The sequence below is a fragment of the Myripristis murdjan genome, chromosome 14, assembly GCF_902150065.1.
Source record: "Myripristis murdjan chromosome 14, fMyrMur1.1, whole genome shotgun sequence".
NCBI classification, from domain to species: Eukaryota; Metazoa; Chordata; class Actinopteri; order Holocentriformes; family Holocentridae; genus Myripristis; species Myripristis murdjan.
This window is the reverse complement of record NC_043993.1, coordinates 29,990,860-30,016,258: the sequence shown is the minus strand read 5'-3', so window position 1 is coordinate 30,016,258 and position 25,399 is coordinate 29,990,860. Positions and strand designations below refer to the sequence as shown.

At 40.6% G+C, this 25,399-nt stretch overlaps 1 protein-coding gene across 1 annotated transcript; it reads right to left on the bottom strand.

The window, feature by feature from the left end:
• Positions 1–16,453: 16,453 nt before the first annotated feature.
• Positions 16,454–22,044, bottom strand: nccrp1 (P1, F-box associated domain containing). The gene is made up of 6 exons (XM_030068894.1): positions 21,761–22,044; positions 20,183–20,263; positions 19,981–20,077; positions 19,757–19,852; positions 16,948–17,086; positions 16,454–16,859 (listed from the first exon to the last, which is right to left on the bottom strand). Exons 1-6 carry the CDS (start codon positions 21,900–21,902, stop codon positions 16,713–16,715), a joined length of 702 nt encoding a protein of 233 aa, XP_029924754.1. The 5' UTR covers positions 21,903–22,044; the 3' UTR covers positions 16,454–16,712.
• Between the last annotated feature and the right edge of the window lie 3,355 nt (positions 22,045–25,399).

Here is a 25,399-nt window from a genome sequence, read left to right as displayed (position 1 = left end):
AAAGTGTGTCAGTGTCTCAATCTACAGTCAAGAGAGAAAATTTTGAGAAAATAAATACAGATGGTGTACAGCGAGGTGCAAACCACTGGTGTCACTCAAGAACAGGAAAGCCCCATTAGACTTTGCAAAAAAAAAAAAAAAAAAAAAAAAAAAGCTTGCCAAGTTCTGGAACAGGGTTCTTTGGATAGATGAAACGAAGATGAACTTGTACCAGAATGATGGAAAAAGGAAGGTGTGGAGAATGAAAGGAACAGCTCAGGACCCACAAAACCAATGGGACGGCGCTTCACAGTGCAGATGGACAATGACCCAAAACACACTGCGAAAGCAACTCAAGAGTTACTGAAAGCAGAGAGGTGGAATATTCTTCAATGGCCAAGTCAGTCCCCAGACCTCAACCCATCTGAGCTGCTTTTCACCTGCTGAAGACCAAACTGAAGGCCAAAAGACCCACAAACCAGCAGCAACTGGAGGCAGCTGCAGTGAAGGTTTGGCAGAGCGTCTCAAGGAAGGAAACTGGTGATGTTGTCCATGGGTTCCAGACTTCAGGTAGTCACAGACTGCAAAGGATTTTCCTCCAAATATTGAAAATAATCCTTATCATTATAGTTACGTATGTTATGTACAGTATGTCCCATTACTTTTGAGCCTCTGAACATGGCATAACAATGTATAAAACTGGCTGTAGTTCCTAAACGGTTAATGCCATATTTTTGCTAAACCCTTCAAATTAAAGCTGAAAGTCTGCACCTCAATCACATCTTAGTTACTCCATTTCAAATCCACTGTGGTGGATTTGAAATGGAGGCCAAAAGTATGAATATTGTTTCACTGTCCAAATACTTATGGACCTAACTGTATCTCTCAGTGCTGGCGTTCCTTCTGCATTTATGTATCAGTCCGCCTTGTTTACCTGTAACTACACTTGACCTACTGAACTGCAGCAGCTGATACCCAGTAGACAGGTAGACAGAACTAGTTTTCTTTGGGAAATCACTTTCTTGACAGCTAATCATAAAAAAATCAGACATGAAACTGTGGAATAATTGCAATAATACACAGAGGAGAGTGCCATGCTTTTAGAGCCAATGTTGATATTTGATACATACATTTTGTAGTGGGGAATCATCAAATTTGGTAATCACACTTGTAATAAGGATATGTGTTGAAGGCTTGATGTTATACAGTTGAAAAACAATCTTCATTACTTATTAACATAATCTCAAGGGCTTACTTAGGGCAGAGTTTTTTGGAATATCTGTCAACATATATGCCGATACTGTTTTATCTGTTATGAGCCAGTATTGGTAGGATAATCTCAGCCAGTCATGCTGATGGCCATTCAGTGATGGTGGTCTCAAGCCATTTCAATCTGTTTTGCAATGAGACTGGATGATTCATGTCAAGCCAACTTCATCCACAGCTATTAATCATCCCTTTTATCGACAGAATACATCCGCAACTTAAGAAACTTCCAAATTTTTTATTATGTCCTGTTTTCCAGTTGGATGCGTCACAAGTGAAATTTGCATACAGCGAATATGCTTTGATGGAAACCCAGCTGGGTGAGTGCAATGTGAGGCCACATATGGGTAACCTGTCACTGTTCTCCTCACCACCCATCACCGGGTAAACTGCATGAGTAACCCTTGTGTGTTGTGTGTCACCATAACTTATTTATTGACCATTTAAGGTCTTATATCTAATCACATGACCACTTGACGTTATCAGGTATGCTGCTGTTGTCAAGTGAACATGTGTTACTCATCCAAATTAAGGCAACATTTCCTTGGGATTGGTAAAAAGAATATGGATAGCTTTTTAACTAAGTAATTCCAGGGTATTTGCTGGAGAGTGGCTGATGCTGATGCCAATATTTAAAAAGCAGCGTGACCAATTGCCAATATATAATGCTGATATCATGTTTTCTTTGCTTGCTTGTTTGTTTGTTTTGTATTTGCATCTGATAAAATACAAAAATGTATTAATAATAACAAATGAGACACCTTAAAAAACATTTATTTAACACTAATGTTACTGTCTGCTAACTTTCACTCTGTCTGTAATCAAAAACTAAACTTTGTAAAAAAAAAAAAAAATCTTATGAATGAAAAATAAATAAAATTTTACTGCACTTAACAACAGTGTTTATCAGCAGATGAGAAGCAGTGCTAACATTGCCCCACAGCAGCCATGCAGTTTATCGGCCTCATGAGTGCAGATATTGGCAGATATCCGTGCAGATATCACAAAGTTCCAGATATCGAGCCGATTGATCAGCCAACCAATTAATCGATCTATCTCCAGTATTTGCCAGCCAGCTGCAAAGAGTGGTGCATGTACCTCAGCCACAGTGTGCTTACAGTTATCGGTCAACACCCTTGAAGTGAATTAAATGGGAGGCACAATAATGTTAGAGATCAGTGAATAGAGAAGTGGAGATGCAGCAGGTGCTTTACAGTGTGAGCATGTCAGGGAGAGTGTGTGTGTGTGTGTGTGTGTGTGTGTGTGTGTGTGTGTGTGTGTGAGCAGCGTGGCAGAAAGCTTAGTCTGCACAGGCCCACCCCTCCTACTCCCACCCCTGCATAGGTGAGACCATATTGTTGTGCATTGTGGGTTGAAACAGATACTGGGGTGCTGCATCTTTGATGCTGCCTGTGCTCTGCCAGCTCATTATGGGGTTGTGATTCAGAAACACAGCCCAGAGGGCCGCCGCATCGCATTTCACTTTCCAAGGCCTGCTATGGTTACCGCGACCTCAGACAGAGGGCCACCTCACAACAGCGGGGGCTGAGGGGGGCACCAAAAATAACTTTACCATTCATGTTTAGACAACAATACTGTACAGACAACAGAGTGATGAGGAGTGATACGGCGTCTGGATAATATCAGACACATCCTGCCAGTGCTGAAGGAAAAAATGTCAACTTTCCAGCACATAAGAAACTCAGTTTTACTGTGACACCAATGCATTTTTGAATTTCTATCATAAGGGTATCATAAGCTCAAGAGTTACAATTTTCTCAACTCACTGAGAACCATGAAGCTTTTCAATGGATGCTGAATCAAGAAAATCAACAAAACTGGAGTAAGGCGGCTAGAAATGACAACAGAGACAGTAGTTTGACATTACAGACAGGAAGAGTTTTTTTTTTTTTTTTTTTCCTGCATACTTGATGCATTTCCTCTGGGGTCAGCTGTGGAATGCAGCAAAGCCACAAACAGCAATATTAGAGCATTAGCTAATCAAGAAGCCAGTGCTGCTAGAGCTGCTTGCATTACTTATTCATGCTTTCACCTAAATATAGCACGATATCTCTTCCTTTCATGTCATCTACAAGCAACTGTGGACATAATTTAGGAGGAGCGTTTGACTGATTTATTATCGTGGTATCAAGACTGTTTCCTGGTTTCTCCTTTAACTCAGAGAGTTCACGTGAGGAGAGGATTTAACAGTGCGAGTGAGGACTTCCTCCCCCTCAACAGATCGGTTTTCCTCTGTGGCGATGCTTAAGTCAACGGATTAAAACTCCAGGAATCATCTTCATTGGAGACTCAGGTGTCCAACTGCTGCTTCAGAAACAAAGCAGCAGGGGGGAAAAAAAAAAAAACATTTCAGTGCTCTAGTTTCTGCACAATCTGAAGCAGCTAACAAAAATCTCAAAATCCTTTTCTTCCGGCTCGTTCTTGTGCCTGAGGATGAGGGTCGCGAGGCGTTGACAGGGCCGTGGTCTCCATCACCTCCTAACCTGCACAGGAACACTGAGCTCATCTCCCCTTACCACCTCTGACACGGTCACTGTCTGTCAGCGCCACCGATAAGTGATTGCTTCGTATTAACTTACACTGATAGGAGCCCCAGCAAAAAGGGAGTTAGCACCTTTTACTGTTTAATATTTCCTGCTTGTCACTGTCACAGTGGGGCAATTTCAGGGCTGGTTCTGACAAGCAGAACGTTCACAGCTGTGTCAAATTTCAGTAACAGGAGATAAAGGGACTCCTATGTACAGTTATGACTCAGGAATGCCCAAATATTTACCCAATTTGAGAGACAAAGCCCCAAACGAGTATCTTACTTCATAGAAACAATCGGCTGTGTTACAGTGAGTTCAATTAATATCTTGTGGTTCTCATCGTCTTGTTTACTGCTTGTAATGTCCCCTAATGGATGATTCCAGTATTTTTCAACCTGAGTCCTATTTTTCCACCTTTTGGGGTCCAAATGACTGACAGGGACACAAATTTCTGGAACTGGTCCAGTCCAGCAACCATGAAACAGACTGCAATGCAATCAAATGAGGCAATTGCAGCCCTCAAATTATGTTCACTAAAAGTGTGTGTTTTTGCCATCGATGGGTTCATTATTATTTTTAATGTCTGACACCTTCATGGATAGGATCCCTCTTTTGTTTTTATCAGTCATCTGAACCCCAAAAGGTGGAAAAATAGGGCCCAGGTTGAAAACTGGCAGAATTTTCCTTTAAGCTGCAAAGTACCAATGTGTCTGTGGAGGAATTTTGTGTGTTTTATGCTTAATTCACTTCCAGGAATGCACACCAGTCTTGCAGAGGAACTGACAATGGTGTAAGTGCAAACATGAAGGAGGGCAGTTGCATACTCACAGCCATGATACAAAAATAATATTTACATTTTTTATGCATTTATTTTTGCATAAAAACTAATACATTTAAAAAGTAAATAAAATAAATGTATTCATTTATTTATTTCTAAATAAATTCATAATTTTGTATGAATTTATTTTTGTATAAACATTTTTGCATAAAATGTATACATTTAATAATACATTTAATTTTTGCATCATGTCTACGGGTGTATGACCTCCTTCTTGAACATTTTTCCTTAATTCATTAACACATCTAGTATTAATCACTGAAATCATCATTACATTGATGATCAATTGAAAATTACTGAGAAAGTCTGTGTGTGTGTGTGTGTGTGTGTGTGTGTGTGTGTGTGTGTGTGTGAGCTTATCTCACACAAACCCTGACAAACCAAAGTCACCGCACCCTAAATAAGTGATAGAGTGTTAATAGGTATATCCTGATGCTTTGTTCTGAACTGCTACTATGGACCCTAAAAGGGAATAACTGTCTTCTGCTAAGCCATAACAGGCTGACAGTTAATAACCACCTTGTGACAGTATGCAAATTTCAAGGTAGAGTATCTTGGTTCAACTGAATCAGCAATTGCAATAAATTAAAAAAAATAAAAAAATCGCAATATTAAAGCTATAGGAGAGACTATATTGACTGTTGCGTCCACTGTGGTTCTGGGCCTGGACTTCAGCCACGGGACAAGCAAGGTGGAAGACGAATGGACACAGGGATCCACTTTTCACTGGCTCAAGGTCAGGGTTGATTGTGCTCACTCATTTTTTCAGGTGAGCGTGCATCTCTCTCACTGTTGCTTTGTGGATCAGAGGCGATGTGAAAAAGGCGATGTGTTAAAACTCAAACCCGCATCTGCATGAACCCACCAGTCTCATCCTGCGTAATGTCGGGGGAAGCCAATTTAGCAAAGAATATTCTTCTGTAGGCAGAAGAATAAGAATGTCATTATTTTTATCTTTTAAGAGTGCACACCACCAAAAAGTATTCCTAACTTTGTTTTGCTGAACCATAAACACCCAAATCCACAGTTTACCCATAAGCTGCTGCTCGCTACAAATCACTGGTGTAGGACGGTAATTTTTCCAATATTTTTTAACAATGTCCACTGATCATGTCATTTTAAGTCCACATAGGGTTATAACCGGCTGGTATAAACAACCTGGCAACTTGCTAAGTTGCCAGGTTGTGTGTTTTGTGCACTATTTTGAGAGATGCAGAGAGATAGAGAGGGAAATTGCAAAATATGGGGGATACCTGACATGATTACCTGGCAACCCTCAGTCTCAAAACACACACACATCTTCTCCCAGGCACTCACCATACCACCACCAGCAGAAGAGAGAGAATTTGCCCTCAATGTTTTCCTCGTTGGCACGAAGCCAAAGATCACCTTTCCAGGAAGTAATCTATAGGCACACGTAATCCAGTACCATATCATGTCTCAATTTCACAAACAACCAATCAAAACTGTGCTGGTACTTAAACCTTAACCTGGAGCTTCCTGATGCATAGCTAAGAATTCAGAGAGCACATGGCACTATCGGTATTTATCAGAGACTTCAGTGAAACGAACAGAAACAAGAACATTTTATAAGGTTTGTGCGTCAGAAGATTGACTCCACTGCCATTCAGAGCCTCATTGAGTTCCAAGAAACGTTTTACCCTGATATAAACTTAATTCTGAATAAAGTGCTGCGCTGTGTGTGGATGGCGTCATCTGTGGGTAAAGTAACTCATGGTGTTACATGCATATTCATGAAGTCCAAGGACACAGTTCAGTGTGCAGGAGGGACACTCAGTAAATGGGCCACAATCTCATTTAAACTATGAGCATCAGTGTACGCAGAAGTCAAACTGAAATGTAATGAGGACCGCACGAAAGGTTTTAAGCCTGTCAGGGAAACGGAAAATGGACGAATCCACACTAGACCTGCGCCTGTCATTTGTTGCTAAAGCAGTTTCCCATGGTAAGAAATGGATTTTGGATTCCCAACCCCAGGGGCGCCAGATATGGGGGAAAAGTTAAGACAATTCCAAGGGCCCTTGCCTGACAGGGGCCCCAAAAAATAGGTAAAAACTAATATAAAATTATTAAACCATCATCAAATAAATATATGTGTTTTTTTCTTTATGGGGCCCAAAATTCCTGGCAGCGCCCCTGCCCAACCCCCCCAAAAATGGGACACAATACACTTGTTGGGAAGCAGATTTCAAACTGAAACACGCAACTTTCTCTGCATTAGAATAATTTCTAGGATATGTAAAACATGATTATGGTGCCAGGTATGATCTGCTGTGTGTTGACTGGCACTTAATTGGTAGGCAGAGTGCAGAAGGGAGGGGAAGCTAAATGTATGAATCTTACTACAGCATTACTGCACATATCCCGTGTTGGACAGCAGGATGCAATGTCCATTAATAACAAATTCAGCAAATTAAATGTGTTGTTTGCTCAAACACAAAATAAAAAAATAAAAAACGTATGTGATGAATGTGTTGTGTACAAGTCTTGCTGTTTCCCTTCACAGAGGCCTCAGAGTGATAATCCTCAGGTTCCTCATCCGCTGCTACATTTAGAGCTTGTGGCTGTGGCGTTTCTGCAATGCACTTCCCAGATATCGCTTCTCGGTCAACAGTCTAAAACAACAGTAAAATCTCTTTGCTCTGGTTTTATTTATTTCAAACAAACTGCCATTGACACTGACGGAAACATAAAATGCATCACTTCCTGTGCGCCAGCGGACCGTTCCTGAAGGTGGAAGGTCTTACCTGGCATTGCGCAACAAACAGCAGCATGTTAAAGCTTTCGTGAACGGTGTATAGAAAGAGAAATTTATATTAAAATCCAACACGGTTCCATTTGCAGTTTAGTTTAAACCAAGTTTCTGCTCTTGCGTAGACAGTAAGCATTAGCCATTCATTACCAGCTTGTGTTTCGTGTTGTGTTTCTGATCTCCATTTGTTTCTGTGTGCTTCAGGAGATGAGTTCGACTCCAACTTTCTTGAAGAAAAGGCGAGTGATTGTTGTCAGCTGATAAGCGAATTAGTTTTGCACTTGTGTTATTTATGTTTTTATCATTATAAAACTGTACACGTTTGATCAGCATGTCACACTGAGCATTTAGAAATTCAAATGGAGTTTCTACTACATACAGCGGCTCGCTTACAAATACAGTGAAAGTGGTGGAGCTTCATTGACTTCCATGTATTTCACGACTCATGCTTGTCATCATTATGAGACTTTCTACTGTCCACATTGGCTGTCTAATAAATACAATGAAAGTTTTTGTAACAGTATTTCCATATATGTATATTATTAAACGTTAGTAAAATTATGGCATGAATCTACAAAAAATTGTGCAAGGACAATGAAAAATGGTTTTAAAAATCTGTTAAATGTGTTAATAACTCATTAAATATACAAACACACAGATTTTATGAATTTGCATAAATCAATCAACACATTATTCTGCATGTTTCGATACACAAGCGGTACGAAGGCAGAGCACAAAGGGAATTTACCAAACTGTCCCCTTTTCCCATCATCAGTTTGCAGGGTGAACCTCGTCTTTCGAGCAATAAAGTCCACATCCATTATAGCACAATGACAGCAGTTCAAGTTACACATAAATCATGGCAGTTAGACAGTCGCGCTGACCGTCTCCCCGTTTGCAGTTAAACTAAAGAGGAATGAGATCTGTCCCTTTAATAAGTAACGCAGGGCTTCGGCTATGTGCTTTATGCACCTGTCCAGCAACCAGATGAATCAGAGTGTAAACTAATCCATGTGTGTCCGGGCCTCACACACAGACAGATGGACGGACAGACAGACAGACAGACAGACAGACAGGGAATGGGCCAGTATTGCGGCGTTTATTACCCTGGCAGCAGAGAACACCTCAAATATAATGTTTTAAAACAGAGACAGTGCCGCAAAGCCGACCACAGGGGGTTTGGAGAGTAAATTAAAAGCGAAATCCAATTACAGACCTCTGAATAAACTGAATAAATGCCCCTCAGTCCTAAAACATCTGTTGTTGTGTTTTGCGAGTGAAAGCCACCAGAAGACTTCTTTGGATTCAACACAATGCCTCTTCTACCTGGATCTCATTTTGCTCCTGTCTGAAAAAAAAAAAAAAAAAAAAAAAAAAAAACAGAAAGAAACAAATCTGCCTGGCTCTTATTTCTCCACCTAGCACCTCTCTATTATACATGATCATTCTAGGCACACAGGGTTATTTGTTACATCTATTGTCTGTTGTGGTTGTGACCCTGGTACTCTTGACCAGCACTTGCTTGTAATCTTGCTGTTGCATTCACTGTAAGTCGCTCTGGACATGAGTCTGAGCTAATTAATTGATTAAAATACAAGATGTAAATACGAACAGTGTTGAGCAAAGATGGAAATAACCAAAGAATTTCCCTATTCTTTAGTGATGCTCTCATCCCAAATGATAAAAAAGGGACAATTTTGCTCAGCGATTTTGAGTTGTCTCTAGAATTTGGGCTTTAACTGGTAAATGTCTAATCAATAACCCAAATATTCTGAAACGATTGAGGTCCAAACCAGTTCTCAGATGTGTGACATGACCGCAAATGGCTCTAAGTTTTTTTTCTTTTATCTTCTCCTCCTTTGCATGATTGTTAAATAAGTCTTGGTAAGCTTAAGCCAAGTCAACAAGATGTACTGATTTGGTTTATTAATGCCTGACTGAGGAGAAAGGCATATTGCAACCTTTAACATTTGGTTTCTGAAATTTAACTTGAGGACAGCTCTACTCAAAATGAACTTGTACCTCATTTTCTCATCTTTTTCAACGCTTAATACCAGAGAGACATGCAGAATAGTTCTTTAATAACACTGCATGTAGCTGTTGTATTTCCCCATATATTAATTTTAGTCTAATCTGTTTTACAACATGAGCTGCATATTTAACTTTAACTTTTTATCTCATGAGCTCAGGGATGTACGGTGGAGGGTAAATGCACGTTTATCAGTTATGTTTTTGCAGTAATGTGGGTTAATGCGCTCAAGCCAAGTTTCCTACGGTGCTTTCTCTTTTGCAAACTCCTGGATCGCTTGTTTTGTTCTCTGCCTGAATCCACAGACAAGCTGTGTTATGGTGCTGAAAGCAGGAACCATCAGCGCATCATCTGCTTGTGATAAGTGGGAATAGGTGCTCATGCTGTTATGTTATGTTAATTTGGTGAATCAAAAAACACAGAAAGCGGCTATAAACTCTTAGATGCAGCTAAAGTTTACCTGCTCCATATTCTCAGATCTCCTCTTCTGTCAGATTTACCAATGAACTAAGAAAGAACAGTTTAACATTATTATCTTGTTGCAGGTTTAGTTTAATATGCATTGTCTATATATGCACTTCTCAAAATCTTTCTGTACATTAAAGAATGCAAATTAGATTAGGTTTGACTTATGTTTCTCTAAGGACAACAGTCAGTGTCTTGCGATCTGCTAAGAACTCTTAGAATACACTCTGGTGTGAAAGAGAGAGACATTTGTAAAGCAAACTGGGGCTTGTTAAACAGTTTCCAAGTTTGGTTGTTTTCATTATTGTGACATTTTCCACAGAGCCCAGCGTCCACTAATGTTTAGACAGGTTTCAAGTCTTCTCACGCTCACGTTACGTTATATCGGTCACACAATACTTGACTATTTAAATTCCAAGAGAGGATAATAGAGTACTTTGTACAGGAAAAAAAAAACAGGCCTTAACAAAAAAATTACTCATTCGGGACGGAAGGTGAGCACATCCTGCACTAAGGCACACGTCAGACGGCTCATTCATTCAGGCTGAGAAGGCACAATCACATCTTCACAAGGCAAAGCAAAAGGCGTAAAAGGGCTGTGGATACGCAATAATTATTTATTATTTTGCTAATAATAATTGTTTTTAATTGTTTTTGTCATAATGAATTGTTTTTAACGCAGACTGCAGATGAAAATTAACTTCTTGCTAAGACTGGTGTAAATCCTTTGTAAATCCTGTACCATCCAAATACAGTGTAAATGAAAATAAACATTTTCAAATAGGCTAATCTTGACTGTACCATCTGGCAAATCCTATGCTCATGTTGTAGCATTACAATGTGCCAAAAAAAAACCTAAATGTGCTCAGTCAACACAAGCACATGCTGGTCAGACCCACATCCCCCTTAAAATTTCCGTTATTTCCCTTATGTATCAGCTTGCAAATCATTCACTGATTCCTAAAATGATTTCAAGCTCTGGTTTCTCATGGCCACAGTTCCTAGTTTGCCATGTAGAGGATGAAAATGACATATTAATGGAGATCCGTGGAAGCTGGGGGTGGACCTGATCGAAACAAGTGACAGCAACACTTGTAAAAACTTTAACTTTGAAAACGTGACTCAATAGAAAGGCGGTTTCACCTGTTAGCTGGTTTAGTTAGTCTTAGGCAACAATAACAAAATACTTTCCACTGCGCTGCTTTGCATGCAGCAGCTGCTGTTTCCCCGCTTTGTGCTTTGAGAGGCCAGCCGGTGTGTAAATTAACTAGCCTGGCTCAATCAGTATCCCACAGGAATTAATTGGTTCTTGAGAAGCCCGCCTAGACGCAGAGGTGGAAAGATAAGCCAGGTCTTGCGCAGTCTGCTCTCTCTGTGTCCGCCGGGTCAGAATTACCATCAATCTGGACGGCGGCAGTGCAGGCTCGGCTGACCACATGGTTTAGTTTACAGTGTGGCCGGCTCACTGCCATGCCGGTCAAATACTCAAGTCTGGCGCTCTACTTTTACTGCCCCCATTCACCTTCACTGCTCTGACTCGTCAATGACTGCACAGGGACATACGAGGGAATTTTAGCTTTTACTTCTTTGGCCTGTAATAACATTTAAAGTAGTTTGCACAAACCGGTGCCGGGACAGTATTCAGGGTGACTGTCAGAGGATGAAGGCATGTTTTCTTCTCATTGTCAATAGAGTCAACCCTGGCCATGAATTAGCATCTCTACTTTCATGTTTTGTGACAGATTTGTCCCAAAACACTGACTAAAATGTCCTAAGCGTCGCAGATGTCTGGACATTTTTAGCTGCACATCAATCTGACCCCTGAGAAGGACAAGTGAGGCAAACCCTGATATACTACCCCATTTTCTGGCGCAGTGTTCATCCCTGAGCGATTTCAGGTGAGAGATAGATAACATACGGGTTCACAGGACTTCACACTCGAGTCCTTGAGGCGCTAAGGGCTGGTTCAGAGTTCAACATCTCTCTTCTTTCCTGCCCTGGCTGACTCCGATCCCCAACAAGGCACACGATCCATCTAACCTCTCTGAGCCGATCTCTCTCGACTCTCATCTTCTGTCTCTGCTTCCTTTTCCTCCGATTCTCCTTGATATGCCTCAGGAAGGCGCTTACAGAATAACGTGCGGAGAGACAGACCGAGACGCCGCAGGGGGGCCGGAGGTGAGATTGTCCGAAAGGGGTTGGTAGACAAACCACTGACAGCCCGGTAGACAGCAGCTACTGAGGTTTCCATTACCTGAGTCACCATGTCCAGTCACTGGCGGCCCTGTCACCTTAGAAGGAACAGCATTCTCAACTTCAGTACGAACCCAGACAGAGACACCAGTTATGCAATATTCAGGACACCATCAGAAACGATGAAGCAACAAACACAAAGTATTATTGCATTCTTCCAACCCGCTGGCAACCAAGAGCACCGAGACAATCCTGCCATGTTCGAAATGGACAAACGTCTCTCATACTCTGCAGCTATCAAAGGCAGGAGCTCAACTCTAGACCCCAACAAAGAATCAACACTCTCTGATATGTTGATTAAAACGCTTCCATCACTTAAATTCATAGGGGAATAACCTAAAAAAAAATACCACAAACCTAACCAACTCTTTCAGCCTACCCATATACATTATCTCAGATGCACTCGTGGCGGTGCCTTTTATTCCTCACCACGCCGGCTTGAATTCAGGGCAACAATTTAGTTTAGAACAACAAAATGGTAACAAAAAGTGCAGCGGCAGCCAGCAGGCTTGAGCAGACAAAGCAGTAGACCAGGGGGTGAATGAAAACAAAACAGACCCCCACAGCCACCAACTCGCCCCCTCTCGCTCACACACTCACACTGACCCGCACACACACACAGCGAGAGTGGTAAATACTACCCGTTACTGCACACTCTACTGCAGTTTAAAGTCATGTATATACCATATATAAAGAACATGGCATCACTTGTCTTATTATCTTTTTTATCAGCATTGTAAAATAACCAGATGTTGTACCATGCCAAAATGAAATATGGCGATATCTTTGTCCAAAAACCTCAATATTGATAGTGTGACAATATTATAGGAATGACTGCTGCTGCGTTCATAAAATACTTACATATAAGAAATTTTGATATACAGTCATTAGTAATGTGGATATGATGACCAAGCAGGTATAGACAAATAATAAATCAGCTAGAATGGTCTAATAAGTTCAGAAAATTGCATCCCTTTAGTGTAGTACAGCCTATAAAATGAGGAAAAAACAACACCTATGCCATATCACAATATCATATCCAAAATTCCAGATGATATCTGCTCACAGTATCACAATATTGATATAATATTGATATATTTCCCAACCCTGCCTTGACCAAAAGCTATTATATACTATGCTATACTTACTGTGTGACAGCTGCTTATGGCAAATTATTTGTCTAATGAGCTGAGAACCTGAATAGCACCACTCACTGGCAACCAAAGGAGAGAGAACTATCCCATTAGGGGGCATCTTTTGTGGTAAAGGAGACCCCTCTATAGGTCTCAGCCTCTCTACACCATGGTGATGAAAAGGTCTCAAGCAGGGCGTCCAATCATCAACTATACAGTTTTACTGATTGGGCCTCGGGAAACGTGAGAGAAACGTGAGGTGTAGTGTAGCCCTTCCTCTTAACCCTTTGTCCTGTGGCACCTATGATGGGCCACGTGTCAGTGCCTGCATACAATGCAGCAGCATTGGTTTACTTGTGCTGACACATACGTGGGGGGTGGTCGCATTTCAGGATAAGTATCAGAGAGCTTTAGTAGCAGACTGCTTGGATTTAGGTTCCGAACATCAACACATATTGTTTTCCTCGTAAGTGTGCTTAGACGCCACTGAAGAGCAATGCCAAGCAAGAGAAACGGTAAACTGCAAACACCTGCTGGCTTGTAAATCTGTCAATAGCCAATAAAGTGAGATTTAGATGCTGTGCCCTGTTGTCTAACTATCTTTGCTATGATTATATGTTGGATTATGTTCTGTTTTAATCTAGCTTCCTATTCTTTGCTGCTGAAATGACCCAATTTCACCTCGAAAGCTTCTCGTAACTCAATCTTAAACAGCCCAGCAATGTTGAATCAAGGCCATACGATGTCTATGACTAATTATCGAGCATTTTCATGCAGCGTCTCTGAAAAGTGATATGTGATATGAAAGCGTGTGTAATCAAACGTAATGGACTGGCACTGGGGGCCGTATGCCCTGCAGACAGCGCCTCATGTCTCATACATCATCAACTCCAAACAGGCCAGTGGGCAGCCGGCACTGTGATGGACACAAGAGATGGGTGAATGGGATGCAGGACTTCGCCCAGCAGTCAATTAAATGAATGATGGTTTAATGCGTGTTAAATGTCAGCTCTGAAGTTCAAGGAATATCAGGAGCTGTCAGCAGGAGGGCAGATGAGAGATCTTTCAGTGAATAAAATCGATAAGAGGGCTTTTAAGTGTCCAGCTGGAACACAGAAACATCAATGCACACTGATGGGAATGACTATAAATAGTGAGTGAAGTAAAAAAAAAAAAAAAAAAAAAAAAACAACAACTAATTTTTCCCAGTGTTTAAGATGGCACTTAATGAGGAATCGCAGACCTTGATGGGATGAGATGAAAGTCAGTCCTGTGTAAGAACAAAAGGTCAGTCGATGCAAGAATCTATTGCCTATTAACTGATAATTATTAAGTTAAGTTGTTAATAGGCCCCTAAAAATCCATTTAATTAATAACTTTCTACAGTATCTGCAAGCTTTCATCATAAATAACACCAAAACTTAGCTCAGAGCTCCTGCTGTGATCTCTAATAAATGAGCACTTAGTGAAATTGTTACCTAAATGAATCATTACAATAAAATATGCCAATTAATTATAAGCAGACCTCAGTGATTCTATATACAGCCCATCTTATGTGGCAGAAAAAACTGGGATGCACGGCACAAGATTTCAAATACAGCTGGCTCTTTACAATGATCTTTACATATAGTTCATATAAAATGAATTACTTCATATAGCCAATGAAAGAAAACAAGTATTGATCAAAATCAGATATGTGCATGAGGTGAGTTGACCTGGCATCAGTTTTATCTGGAAGGTATATTTGCGGTCATTTCTATTATAAATGAGACCCCCAGTGTATAAAGATCTAAGGCACTGGCTTCCAAAGTGAGGTCCAGGGACCACCAGGGGCCCTTGGGGGAATTCACTAGAAGGAAACTGAGGAATAGTTTTCTTTCATTGTTGAATCCTTGGAAAACACGTTTCCATCATGGGGTTCGCGGCTCCTTTCCCCCCTCAGTATGCTAAAACTCCTCTGAGAGAGTTTTTTTTTTTTTTTTTTCTTTTTAATACAAAACCATATCAAATGATCCTGTTTCGTATCTTATTTAAAAGTCCCTGGCATGAAAAAAGTTTGGGAGTCCGTGCGTGATGTCCGGCGCGCAGCAGCGTCCTGCACAGAGCCTGAGCCACAGCGGAGACAGCGCGCTTGTTCTGATCTTAAACTTTCCGTTTAGACCTATATCACACTGTTCTGTACTGTACGTGATCAGTCAAAACTGTGCACAGGTCATAAGGTCGGACAGCAGTCACCAGTCACCAGTCACGCATATGCCTGCGCTTGTGCGGCGCATCTGTTGCTGTATCTTACCTCTTGGTTTATGGCACGGCTCCCCCGCAGGCTGGCATGGCCTCTGGAAGTGTGGAAACAGAAGTATCCCCGTGTCGACACACAGCTGGACTCACACAGTGAACTTTCCCGTTAACTCACATTCCCGTTAACTAACACCAACGGAGATGCTGCGAGTCCACGAGGTGGATGAGATGCTGCCTTCAAGGGCTGCTCGTAAGCTCCCACTTCCGACACTCATAATGCTGTGGGCGAGCTCAATTGCTTTTCGTCCGAGGTAATAATAAACTCGTCTCTTTAACCAGGGAAGTTTACTTGGTGGCCATTGAGTTGTTCATAAAGACAAGCGCTGTGAGAGCTAGGTTTATTTCTAGCAACAGAGTGATGGTAAAAATCCACGTCAGAGGTGTAATGATGTTTGAGTTAATATTGTAGTTCTGTGCTTTAAACATCACATCTGGACTAAATTAACACAAGATCGCAGTTTTAAATTTGTATTTAGGAATTTGCTGGGTCTTTTCTGCACACTCCACTCCACTCCACTCCAACCAAAATATTTCCGACAGTACCTGAAGGCAACACGCGGCAGGGAAACTGCGCAGCTGCCAAGCAGACACTTTTCATTGGTGCCAAATGGACCAACTTTTAAGAGCGCACCGGCAGAATATGCGGTGCATTTGAGGAATGCTGACAGATTTATGGTGTTATCATGAAATAGGGAAAAATTAAATCAGGAGGCTAAACCTGGTGTAAATTCCAAGTTGTTTCTAATGGGAAATTTTACTGAAACTGACTTGGTGAACCTGGTGAACAACAAACAAAGACTGCTGATTCCATAATTGGATGCTTTTGAGGAATGAAATGGTCGTTGAAGATGATGATTACATAATATCCCTTTTATTATTCTCAAAATGACCAACAGTTAATGCAAAAAAACAAACAACAAACAAACAAACAAACAAACAAACAAAATCAAACTAGACAATCAGCTTTCTAATGCAAAGGGAATGGCTGTTGATTAGGCACTTTGTAATGACTATAAATGCAATGAATCAAAGTAAACATAAACATTTTTAGTGCAAAGGCAAATATGTGTTGATTGGGTTCAGCAGGATGACCATTATGTCAGCATAAATGCTTGGAGCAGGGTTCAGACTAGTGGTTGGATCTGGTTGGTCTGACGATCACTGAGCTGCCGGTGAAGAGCGTGGGGAAGAACTCCACCATGAACTTGTTCTTCAGCCGGTGCAGGAAGTGGACGTATCTCACGCCGGGGCCGTAGCCGGAGAACACGTGTGACACCTGCAGGCCGGCACAGAGACATGCAGTGGATTTCCCAGCACAGTGCTTCAGATACACTCTCACAGGGCTCAGTAAACTGGTAACCTACCTCCTTCCAGGTGTGTGAGTAAGTGCTGAGATCCTCGGTGGGGCTGACGCTGTGCTCTGAGATCACCGTGCTTTTGTCAGCGCCCAGCAGCTTCACATGCAGCTGGTAGATGGACTCGTGCACCTGACTCTCCTCATACCTGTCAAAATAATGCAAAATCAAAGGTTTGTTCAGGAGGGCCACACAAAAAAGCAAAATATGTTTGTGGTTTTTCCAAGAAACATTTAGGAATCAGCAGGGACAGGAGCTCACCAAACTTGCCAAACAAACACAACGTAGAAGGATACAGATTAAAAAAAAAAAAAAAAAAAAAAAAACACTGACTGACATTCATCGTTGATTCTCATTTTCAACTCTGACACTTGTGTCACAGTTTTGGGGGTCAAAGTCCAAGTGCCATCAACTGACTGCAGTTTGCAATATTTAAATTGAAATACTGCATTCTTCTTACAAAATTTTTTATTGCAGTCATGCAAGAACTTCAGGGTTTAAAAATTATACCTCTGATTTCCCATTCACAGCTTGTTGGAACTCTTATCTCTTGCCCAGGATGGTTTGGTTCAACATCCTTTTGTCCATCCATTTGCACTATGTGGCTCCACTATAATACTGGATTTAAGTAATCATTTACTCCTATTAGTGCTCTCTCTTCCTGTAGATTCAAAGTAGACTCATGTGTGTGTGTCTGTTTGCGTGTGTGTGTGTGTGTTTGCATGTGTGAGAGTTGCCTTTCCATAAATGCTGCCTGAGAGTGCACTGTATGTCATTTTCTGTATATCTGCCCATAACTACAAAGTGATCAGCCGTTAAGTGGCAAAACTAAAGTGCATGACACATGAAGCAAGCCCTTTTAAAATTTAATCAGTAACATTAAATGGTCGATATCAAATCTTGTTTTTTGACTGTTTAGAATCCCAGCCAACATATTGAGAATGTAAGTTTGACAGGTAGCTATTATTAAAGAAATCTACCATCATCATTTCTCATGAGTCGAAATGTTAATTCTTGATATTACCAATTAATTTCTCACTATCGGAAATTTTCATAAACAACTGTAACTTCATTAAAACTGGTCAACTTTTACCCCTGACTTCCATTCAAAATTAATTACAGATAATCAATTTTGACATGTTATAATTCCAAACTGACATATCAATAACGTCATTTTGACTAATTGCAATTCTAACTAATGATATCTACGACTCATTTCTCACTAGTCAAAATGTTAATTATATGATATCAACAAATCAGTTCTAACTAGTGGCAATGCTCATTGTGGATATCTGCAATTGTTCTTACATTAAAGATATCAAAAAATGGAAAATTCAATTTCGACTAGTCAAAATTAAAAACATATGTTAGCTTGGCATTGTAACTAGTAATTGTAATTTCATATATCTAGAATTGCATTATATATCTGTAACTAGTGAACATTATATTTGTACTAGTAACAAGTATGTTTGTGATATCTACAGTTGCTTTTATAACTAGTCAGAACTGAATTTTAGATATATAAAAAAGAAATTTCCACTTGTCAAAATGTCATTACTAACACAGCAGACAATGAGATTAGCTCCTCTGACATTTCATCAGATAGGACGGACAAATCGAAATAGGTATTGATGTCGGACATATCCAAAGCAGGTTTAAATTAGGCAACATATCTGAAATGAATATGCTAATTAGGTCACATATCTGCAGTGTTACACAATACAATGACACCATGTAGCTTAACTACATCAAAGCTACTTGTTGAACCAACTTCATTCCAAGTCACTGCTATCTTAGTGATCAATAAAACTGTCAGTCAAACAGAAAGTCAGGTAAAAAAATGTTCAGTTCAATAGTTGATGAAACTGAGCTCTCTCTGCTTTTACTGCTACAAACCACGGCAACAAAAACACACAACATGCCTCACATGACAAAAAGCAGGTGGTGTGGATATGCTAATGTGGGGGAAGTGTGTATATATGTTAGTGTGTGTGTGTGTGTGTGTGTGTGTGTGTGTGTGTGTGTTCTGTGTGCTCCTGGTTAGATGTCAAACTGCAGCAAAAGTTCTGCTGCGTTTAAGGTTTAGGAATGCCTGGGAAAATGTAGCTTCTAAGGACGCAGCCATGCTATTTGATCAGTGAAATAGTTTCACTACTAAAAAGCTATTCGATTTAGAAAACAGCGACGTTACGACCACACTACTGAGAAATGTAGTTAACTAGTAACGTCGCTACTTGTAACACCGCTACAGCCCAACTCTGCATATCTGAAATGCAATTGTTGATATGTCAGACATATCCAAAATTAAGTGTTATTTGACTTTACTTTTTGGTGCAATTTTTTTAAATTGCAAAATTTCCAGCTAAAAGAATCCAGTTTGAACTTTGCACTCTTGTGCTTTTAGAATTTCATTGGTGAAGATTAAATCTAACAAAGTTATTTTTCTAAAAAGTAACTGAGTAACTTTTACAGAATACATTTTAAATGAGTTACTTCTTACTTTTCCTTAAGTAGATTTTTACAGAAGTACTTTTACTTCTACCTAAGTAAAATATCACGGTAACAATACTTCTACTTAAGGAGGAATTCCTAGTACTATTTCCACCACTGGTAGTCAGCGCCACTGATTAAATGTTGAAGCAACTTGCTCATATGACACATGCACAAACGCACAGACTGTAAAACATGGGTCATAGTGTCTTGCATCATGTCTAGTCATTGTAGGAGCAAGGCTGATAAGAAAACAGCGTTAAGGAGTCACAAATGCAGCCACTATCTGGGGTGGGGGACGACGGGCGGGCGGGCCGGAGTCACCCACCAGTCCTGGATGACGATGTCAGGCTGAAAATCATCCAGCAGCTCTTCCCACAGTCCCTCGGCCTTCAGGTCCACAAGCTGCTCCATGGAGAACCAGCTGAGGAAAAGAGAACATAAAGAAAGTGAGGAGGTGCAGAGGAGCAGCTGAGGTGGCAGTGGGAGCTTACTGGTAATCCCTGTTATAACCGGGTCTGTGGTGGATGCCTGATCCCCGGTAACACTCACCTGTACTGGGGCAAATAGCAGACAACAACGCCTGCTGGTATGCCGCTGGAGTCTTCGGGGAGGATCTCGCTGCTCGTGGTCCAGCCGGTGAAGTCGCCTAAGGATCAACGCGTCAGTTTGACTTGATGGATTGCTTTTTTGTTTTCTTCCTTTTTTTTTCCCCTCTGATGTGAAACATACTGTTCTCTTGTCTTGCTCTCACCTTCAGGTACAGAACGAGGAGGTTCATCTCTGGGCACCCCGGTCAGCTCGGGTTCAGGAGGGGGGGTGTCTTTACTCAACCCTGTGGAGGGACAGAAACAAAGGCACCACTGTGAAAGGCACCACACCCACTCTATGCTCTCTAATCCTGCTGTGAATATCACAAAAAACAAATAATATATCTTTCTGACAGGGCCAATGGGTGTGTCCCCAATAAAAAAAATATGAATAAAAATCATATAATTTTTTTGTACCGATCATCCGCACTTAAACCAAATACACCTGGATTTCAGGATGCTCCTCAACCTCTAATATGCTTGTGTTTGGGATGAGTGAAGAAAAAAGCTTTCATAATAAAAAAAAAAAAAATCTATTTTCCATCTAGTTTAACAGTGGCCACTAAATGCTTACATACTGTATATATATGTTTCAACAAAAAACGATTAAACACTTCCAAAACACACTAACTGTAACTTTTTGAAGAATTATTTTTTTACTTTTCCACATTAGAAGCAGAACTAGAATCAGACCAGGCTGTTATACGTGCTGTGCAGTTTCATGGAAAAGGTCAAATGTGGGTCATGACGCAACATAAGCTGAAAATGTCTGTCCTGATCAGTGTTTTGACTGTCCCGTTTAAAATCCGATAGGCTTATAATTGCAAAGAAAACATCTTATCTTATATTTATGCTTATTTTTCATCCAGATGACCAGAGATCACTGAAGCTCTCAGCTAACTGTGCCCGTTTTGCCTATTTTCATTTGCTCTCGGCTATATGATTACACACTTTTTTTCATACATACATGCATACATTCACGTAGACAATAACACAAACAGAGGAGAGTTGGCAAATATATATGTGTATGTATATTTACACACACATGCGTATATGAATATTTGAAGTTTATGATTCACCAGAGAAATGTTTAAGTTACCACAGTCATTATCATCTGTATCAGACAGCTGTGTCAACTTTAAAGTAGAGGACAGCTGTCAGGTGAACACATCCCTCTGGATAAATATGAACTATTAAAAGAAGCATCAGTGGGGAACACTGAGCACCAGTCAGGATGATTTTGGCAGAGGACGTCAGACCATCTTTACCATATGTTTAATCTGATTGCATAAAAAGTCTTCACTGTTAGCCAGTTAGGGCTGAAATGATGCATTTAAAAAGGTACTGAACACAGACTGAAACCCCCTCAGGATAAATAGTGGACACTGAAAACTCCTCAGGATGAGAGTTCAGTTCCACAACCTCCTCCAGATAAGAAGTAAATATTAATCCTTGCATGTTCAGTAGAAACATACTGAACACTAATGCACACTCTGAATTAGTAATGATCACTGAAACCTGAAACTTTGAGTCAGCGCTGAACATTTAAACCCCATTAGGATCAATACTGAACTCCAAACCCTCTCAGATTAAGCATTAAACTCCAAAACTCATTCGAGATCAATAGTGCTGGACAGTAAACCCTCCTCTGGATCAGTAGTTCTAAAACTCTCTCTAGATCAGTAAGAGACAGTGAAGTCCCGCAGGAAAACCCCCATGTGTCTGTAACAGGGATGTGGTACCGTGAGGCGCAGGGTTCCTCAGCAAATTTCTCCCGAGCGGCTTGGCCTCGTACACGGACTTCCAGTCCAGCCTGTCGGGCAGCGCTGCGCCCTGCAAGCCCCACTCAGCCTCGCATTTCTTCTTCCACTCAGCGGCGGACATGCTGCACACAAAACTGCCCTCTTTTACAGTGATTCAACAAGGAAGTCTGTACAGTGTTTTATTATAGTCCATGCCGTCTGCGCCCCACCCTGCTGTTGCAATGCTGCGCGATGCAATGCACCCTGCTCCCTGACTTCTTAAAGTTACAGTCATCAGTATGGGAGCTGATAGTGGAGGAAAAACGCCCTGTCACCACGATTTTGTGGTCTGCATATATATTAATTAGTTTTACATAGAACGGAATCCATCCATTAGTAGTTTATAAAGGTAAACAGCCACACCAATAAGAATACTAATAACAATAATCATAATTAGGCCACACATCGTAAAAATGCCGCCAACAGCAATAACAACAGCAATAACAGAAACAATAATAATAAAATAAAAGAATTATAATAACAACAACTGCTAAATAAATAACAAATAGACTACTGCTACTACTGCTACTACGAAATTGTCGCACATTTAAAATAAATACGACCTCACGCTGCGTTTAAGTCACTGGCTGATATCTTCATTGCAAAAAGTGGGCGGACTACAGTGTAGATGACTATGATTATGTAGGGGAGAGTGGGGTAAGTAGTGCCAATATTTACTTAAAGTGCCTTTAAAGCAAGGGGATTACAGTAATGCCTCCAACTAAAATATGCACATATAGTTTAGGATGTTGTGCATCCCTGTGAACAATCACTTTGGATCTTATATAAACTGTTTGAGAAATATAGCTTTCGGAAAAAAAGTGGTTTTGTGGCACAACTTGCCCGCGGTGCGGGGTAAATTGTGCCATTAGAGAGAATACACTGGGGTAAATTGTGCCATTGATAATTGAAGTAAAACAGATCATTTTAATCTCACAAATGATAATGCTATATAAAAGCAAAGCAAATTCAATACAAAATTATTTATTTAACATTTATTTATTATTTTAACAAGATCACAGACCACTTTTCTATAACAAGGCCGAGCGCCACATGAACACATGCCCAGAACAAAATAAAACTTCCAAAATGAGCACCTGCAAATCATCTTCATCTGAATCTGAATAGTTTTAGTGATCAAAGGTAAGAAGACAATGTACAATAACAGTAAAATACAATAAAGTAATATATAGTATATAATCACAAGTTGTGTTGTTACCCCAGGCCCTTTGGCACAAATTACCCCAAGCCCACCATTTTGAAAAAAACGCATCCCCCACCTGTTTTGAGTTAACATCATGCTAACTGTATAGACTCATGGTGTAGCTTAGTAAAGTACTAAAACCTGTGTGAAGTGTTTTCAAAGTTTTCTATAATTGTTCAAACACAGCAATCAAAAAACCTTGATCATAGAAATTTTACTTTGGAGGGCAAAAAAATGTTTTTTGAACTCAAATGTGCTTATCTCTCAAGCCATGTGTCTCCCTTCTTTGCAGGATGAGTGAAATGGATGCCTCTTCAAAAATATGTGGTCACATGACCAACTTCTTCTATGGTTTTCTAGATAACAGGGGTGGCACTACTTGCCCCTTGGCACAAATTAACCCACTCTCCCCTATAGGAGCTATTGAGTCAACCCCCATTAACGCAGTACTAATAAAAGCAAGGGAAGACACCAGTGGAGTTGAGATCAGAGAAACTTATCCTTGCATGTTGGATCAGGTTAAAAGGAAGTGGGGAAGAAAGCATTACAAAGAAAATGCTACAGGACTTTGGGAATATTCTGATTTCTAGGGGAGGAGAAGAAAGAGCAAGGACAGAAGGAATGGAGGCCTTAGATTTCACCAGATCCACCCCAGTTAGTATATTAATTAGTATATTATATTATACCCCCTTGGCTTTTCCTAGAAGATAGACCAGTATCCTGGAAAAGAAAAGCGAATGGCAAATGAATGAAGTGAAATGAATCCACACAAATGGTTGAAAAACCAACAGGAGTGTGAGCGAACTGGTGTGTGCATCTCTGAGTTCACCATATCAATCTCCAAGAGACTGTCTGACGCGCTTTCGGTTTATACAGCAGAAATAGTGGCAGCCATTATTGGGCCATGGTGGGTTGAAGAGGTCTGACCTGATAGGGTGGTGGTCTGCATTGATTCAATGGCCATCTTGGAAAGCATACAGTCAACAAAATCTGTGAGAGAGGATCTACTTATTGAACGTTGCCATAGTTTGCTAAGGCTTCACAGAGGTGGTATAGATGTACAGATCTGTTGGGTACCTGCACATGAGGGGGTAGAAGGGAATGAGGCTGCTACACTACCAGAAGAAAGAGATGGAGATGAGATGATACAGCAGAAAAGGTGGGAGAAAGACCAGAAAGGAAGGGGGTATCACAAAATACAAAAGGTGGCCATAACAAAGAGACTCAAGATGGATCATACAGGATTAAATGGCACGTTGTTTGAACTGGGAAAAGGAATAGTGAAGTTAAACTATGAAATTAAAGAAAATATTGAGCAATTCATAATGCATTTTAGTTCATACAGTACCGAAAGAGAAAGATTAAATAGTAAAGTCAGAGAGGCGGGACGGGGGTGGAGTCTGATGGGAATACTGGGAACAGAAGGAGAGGGAGGGGGTGCAGATTTCCATGCCAAATTTGAACTGCTAGGCCTCATCGTCCCCAAAAAGCTGAATGATGATTGGCGGTTCTGTGTGGATTTGTAAAAAAAAAAAAAAAAAAAAAAAAGGGAAGGTGTTTGTGCCAACAGAGGAGTGCCATGCAGCGTCACAGAGCCTTCATGGAGGCCCCGGTTCTTTCCCTGCCTGAACCCATCCCGCCTTGCATCCTTGACAGCTATGCCAGTAGTGTCGGCTTGGGCACTGTGCTGGCACAAGGGATGCCTGGAGGAGAGGGAGTGGTGGCTCACCACAGCACGACATTCAACAAGACTGAACGTCTGTGTCGCCAGACCTGACCTGAAACATCTTGCTCAGGAACACTTCAACAGGGTGGATGGTTATCAACATGGCAACTACTTCCCTGATGAAAAAAAAAACAAAAAAAAACTATTATTAGATTATTATAGTCATTTACACAAAATTACACATTGCATGTGTTATGTATAGATTGTATGAAAACTAAAATTTAAATTTAAATATATGTAACTTGTTTTTAGATCAACGGTGAAATGCAAAATAACACATCTTCTAGACGGCAGATGACTAATGAGTACATTCACACCACCAAAATAAATGAGTCATCGTTTCCCCGTGGCTATTACAGACTGCAGAGCTTGGATCATGAATGCTTTTTTTTTTTTTTTTTTTTTTTTTTTTGTTAGGAAATGTAAACTGGAAACTGATGGATGGAGAGTTGTGACATTTCACCTTGCACAATCTCTTAATTAGCAGCCCAGATGAAGCCAGAGGATGAAATTACTTAACATAAAACAGATTATCTTTCAGATGGCATACACACTCACACACACACACACACACACACACACAGAGCTCCGAGCCTGAACTGGATCAACAGGAGAGGCCAAACTTGAGAAGAGCTAATCATGAACACGG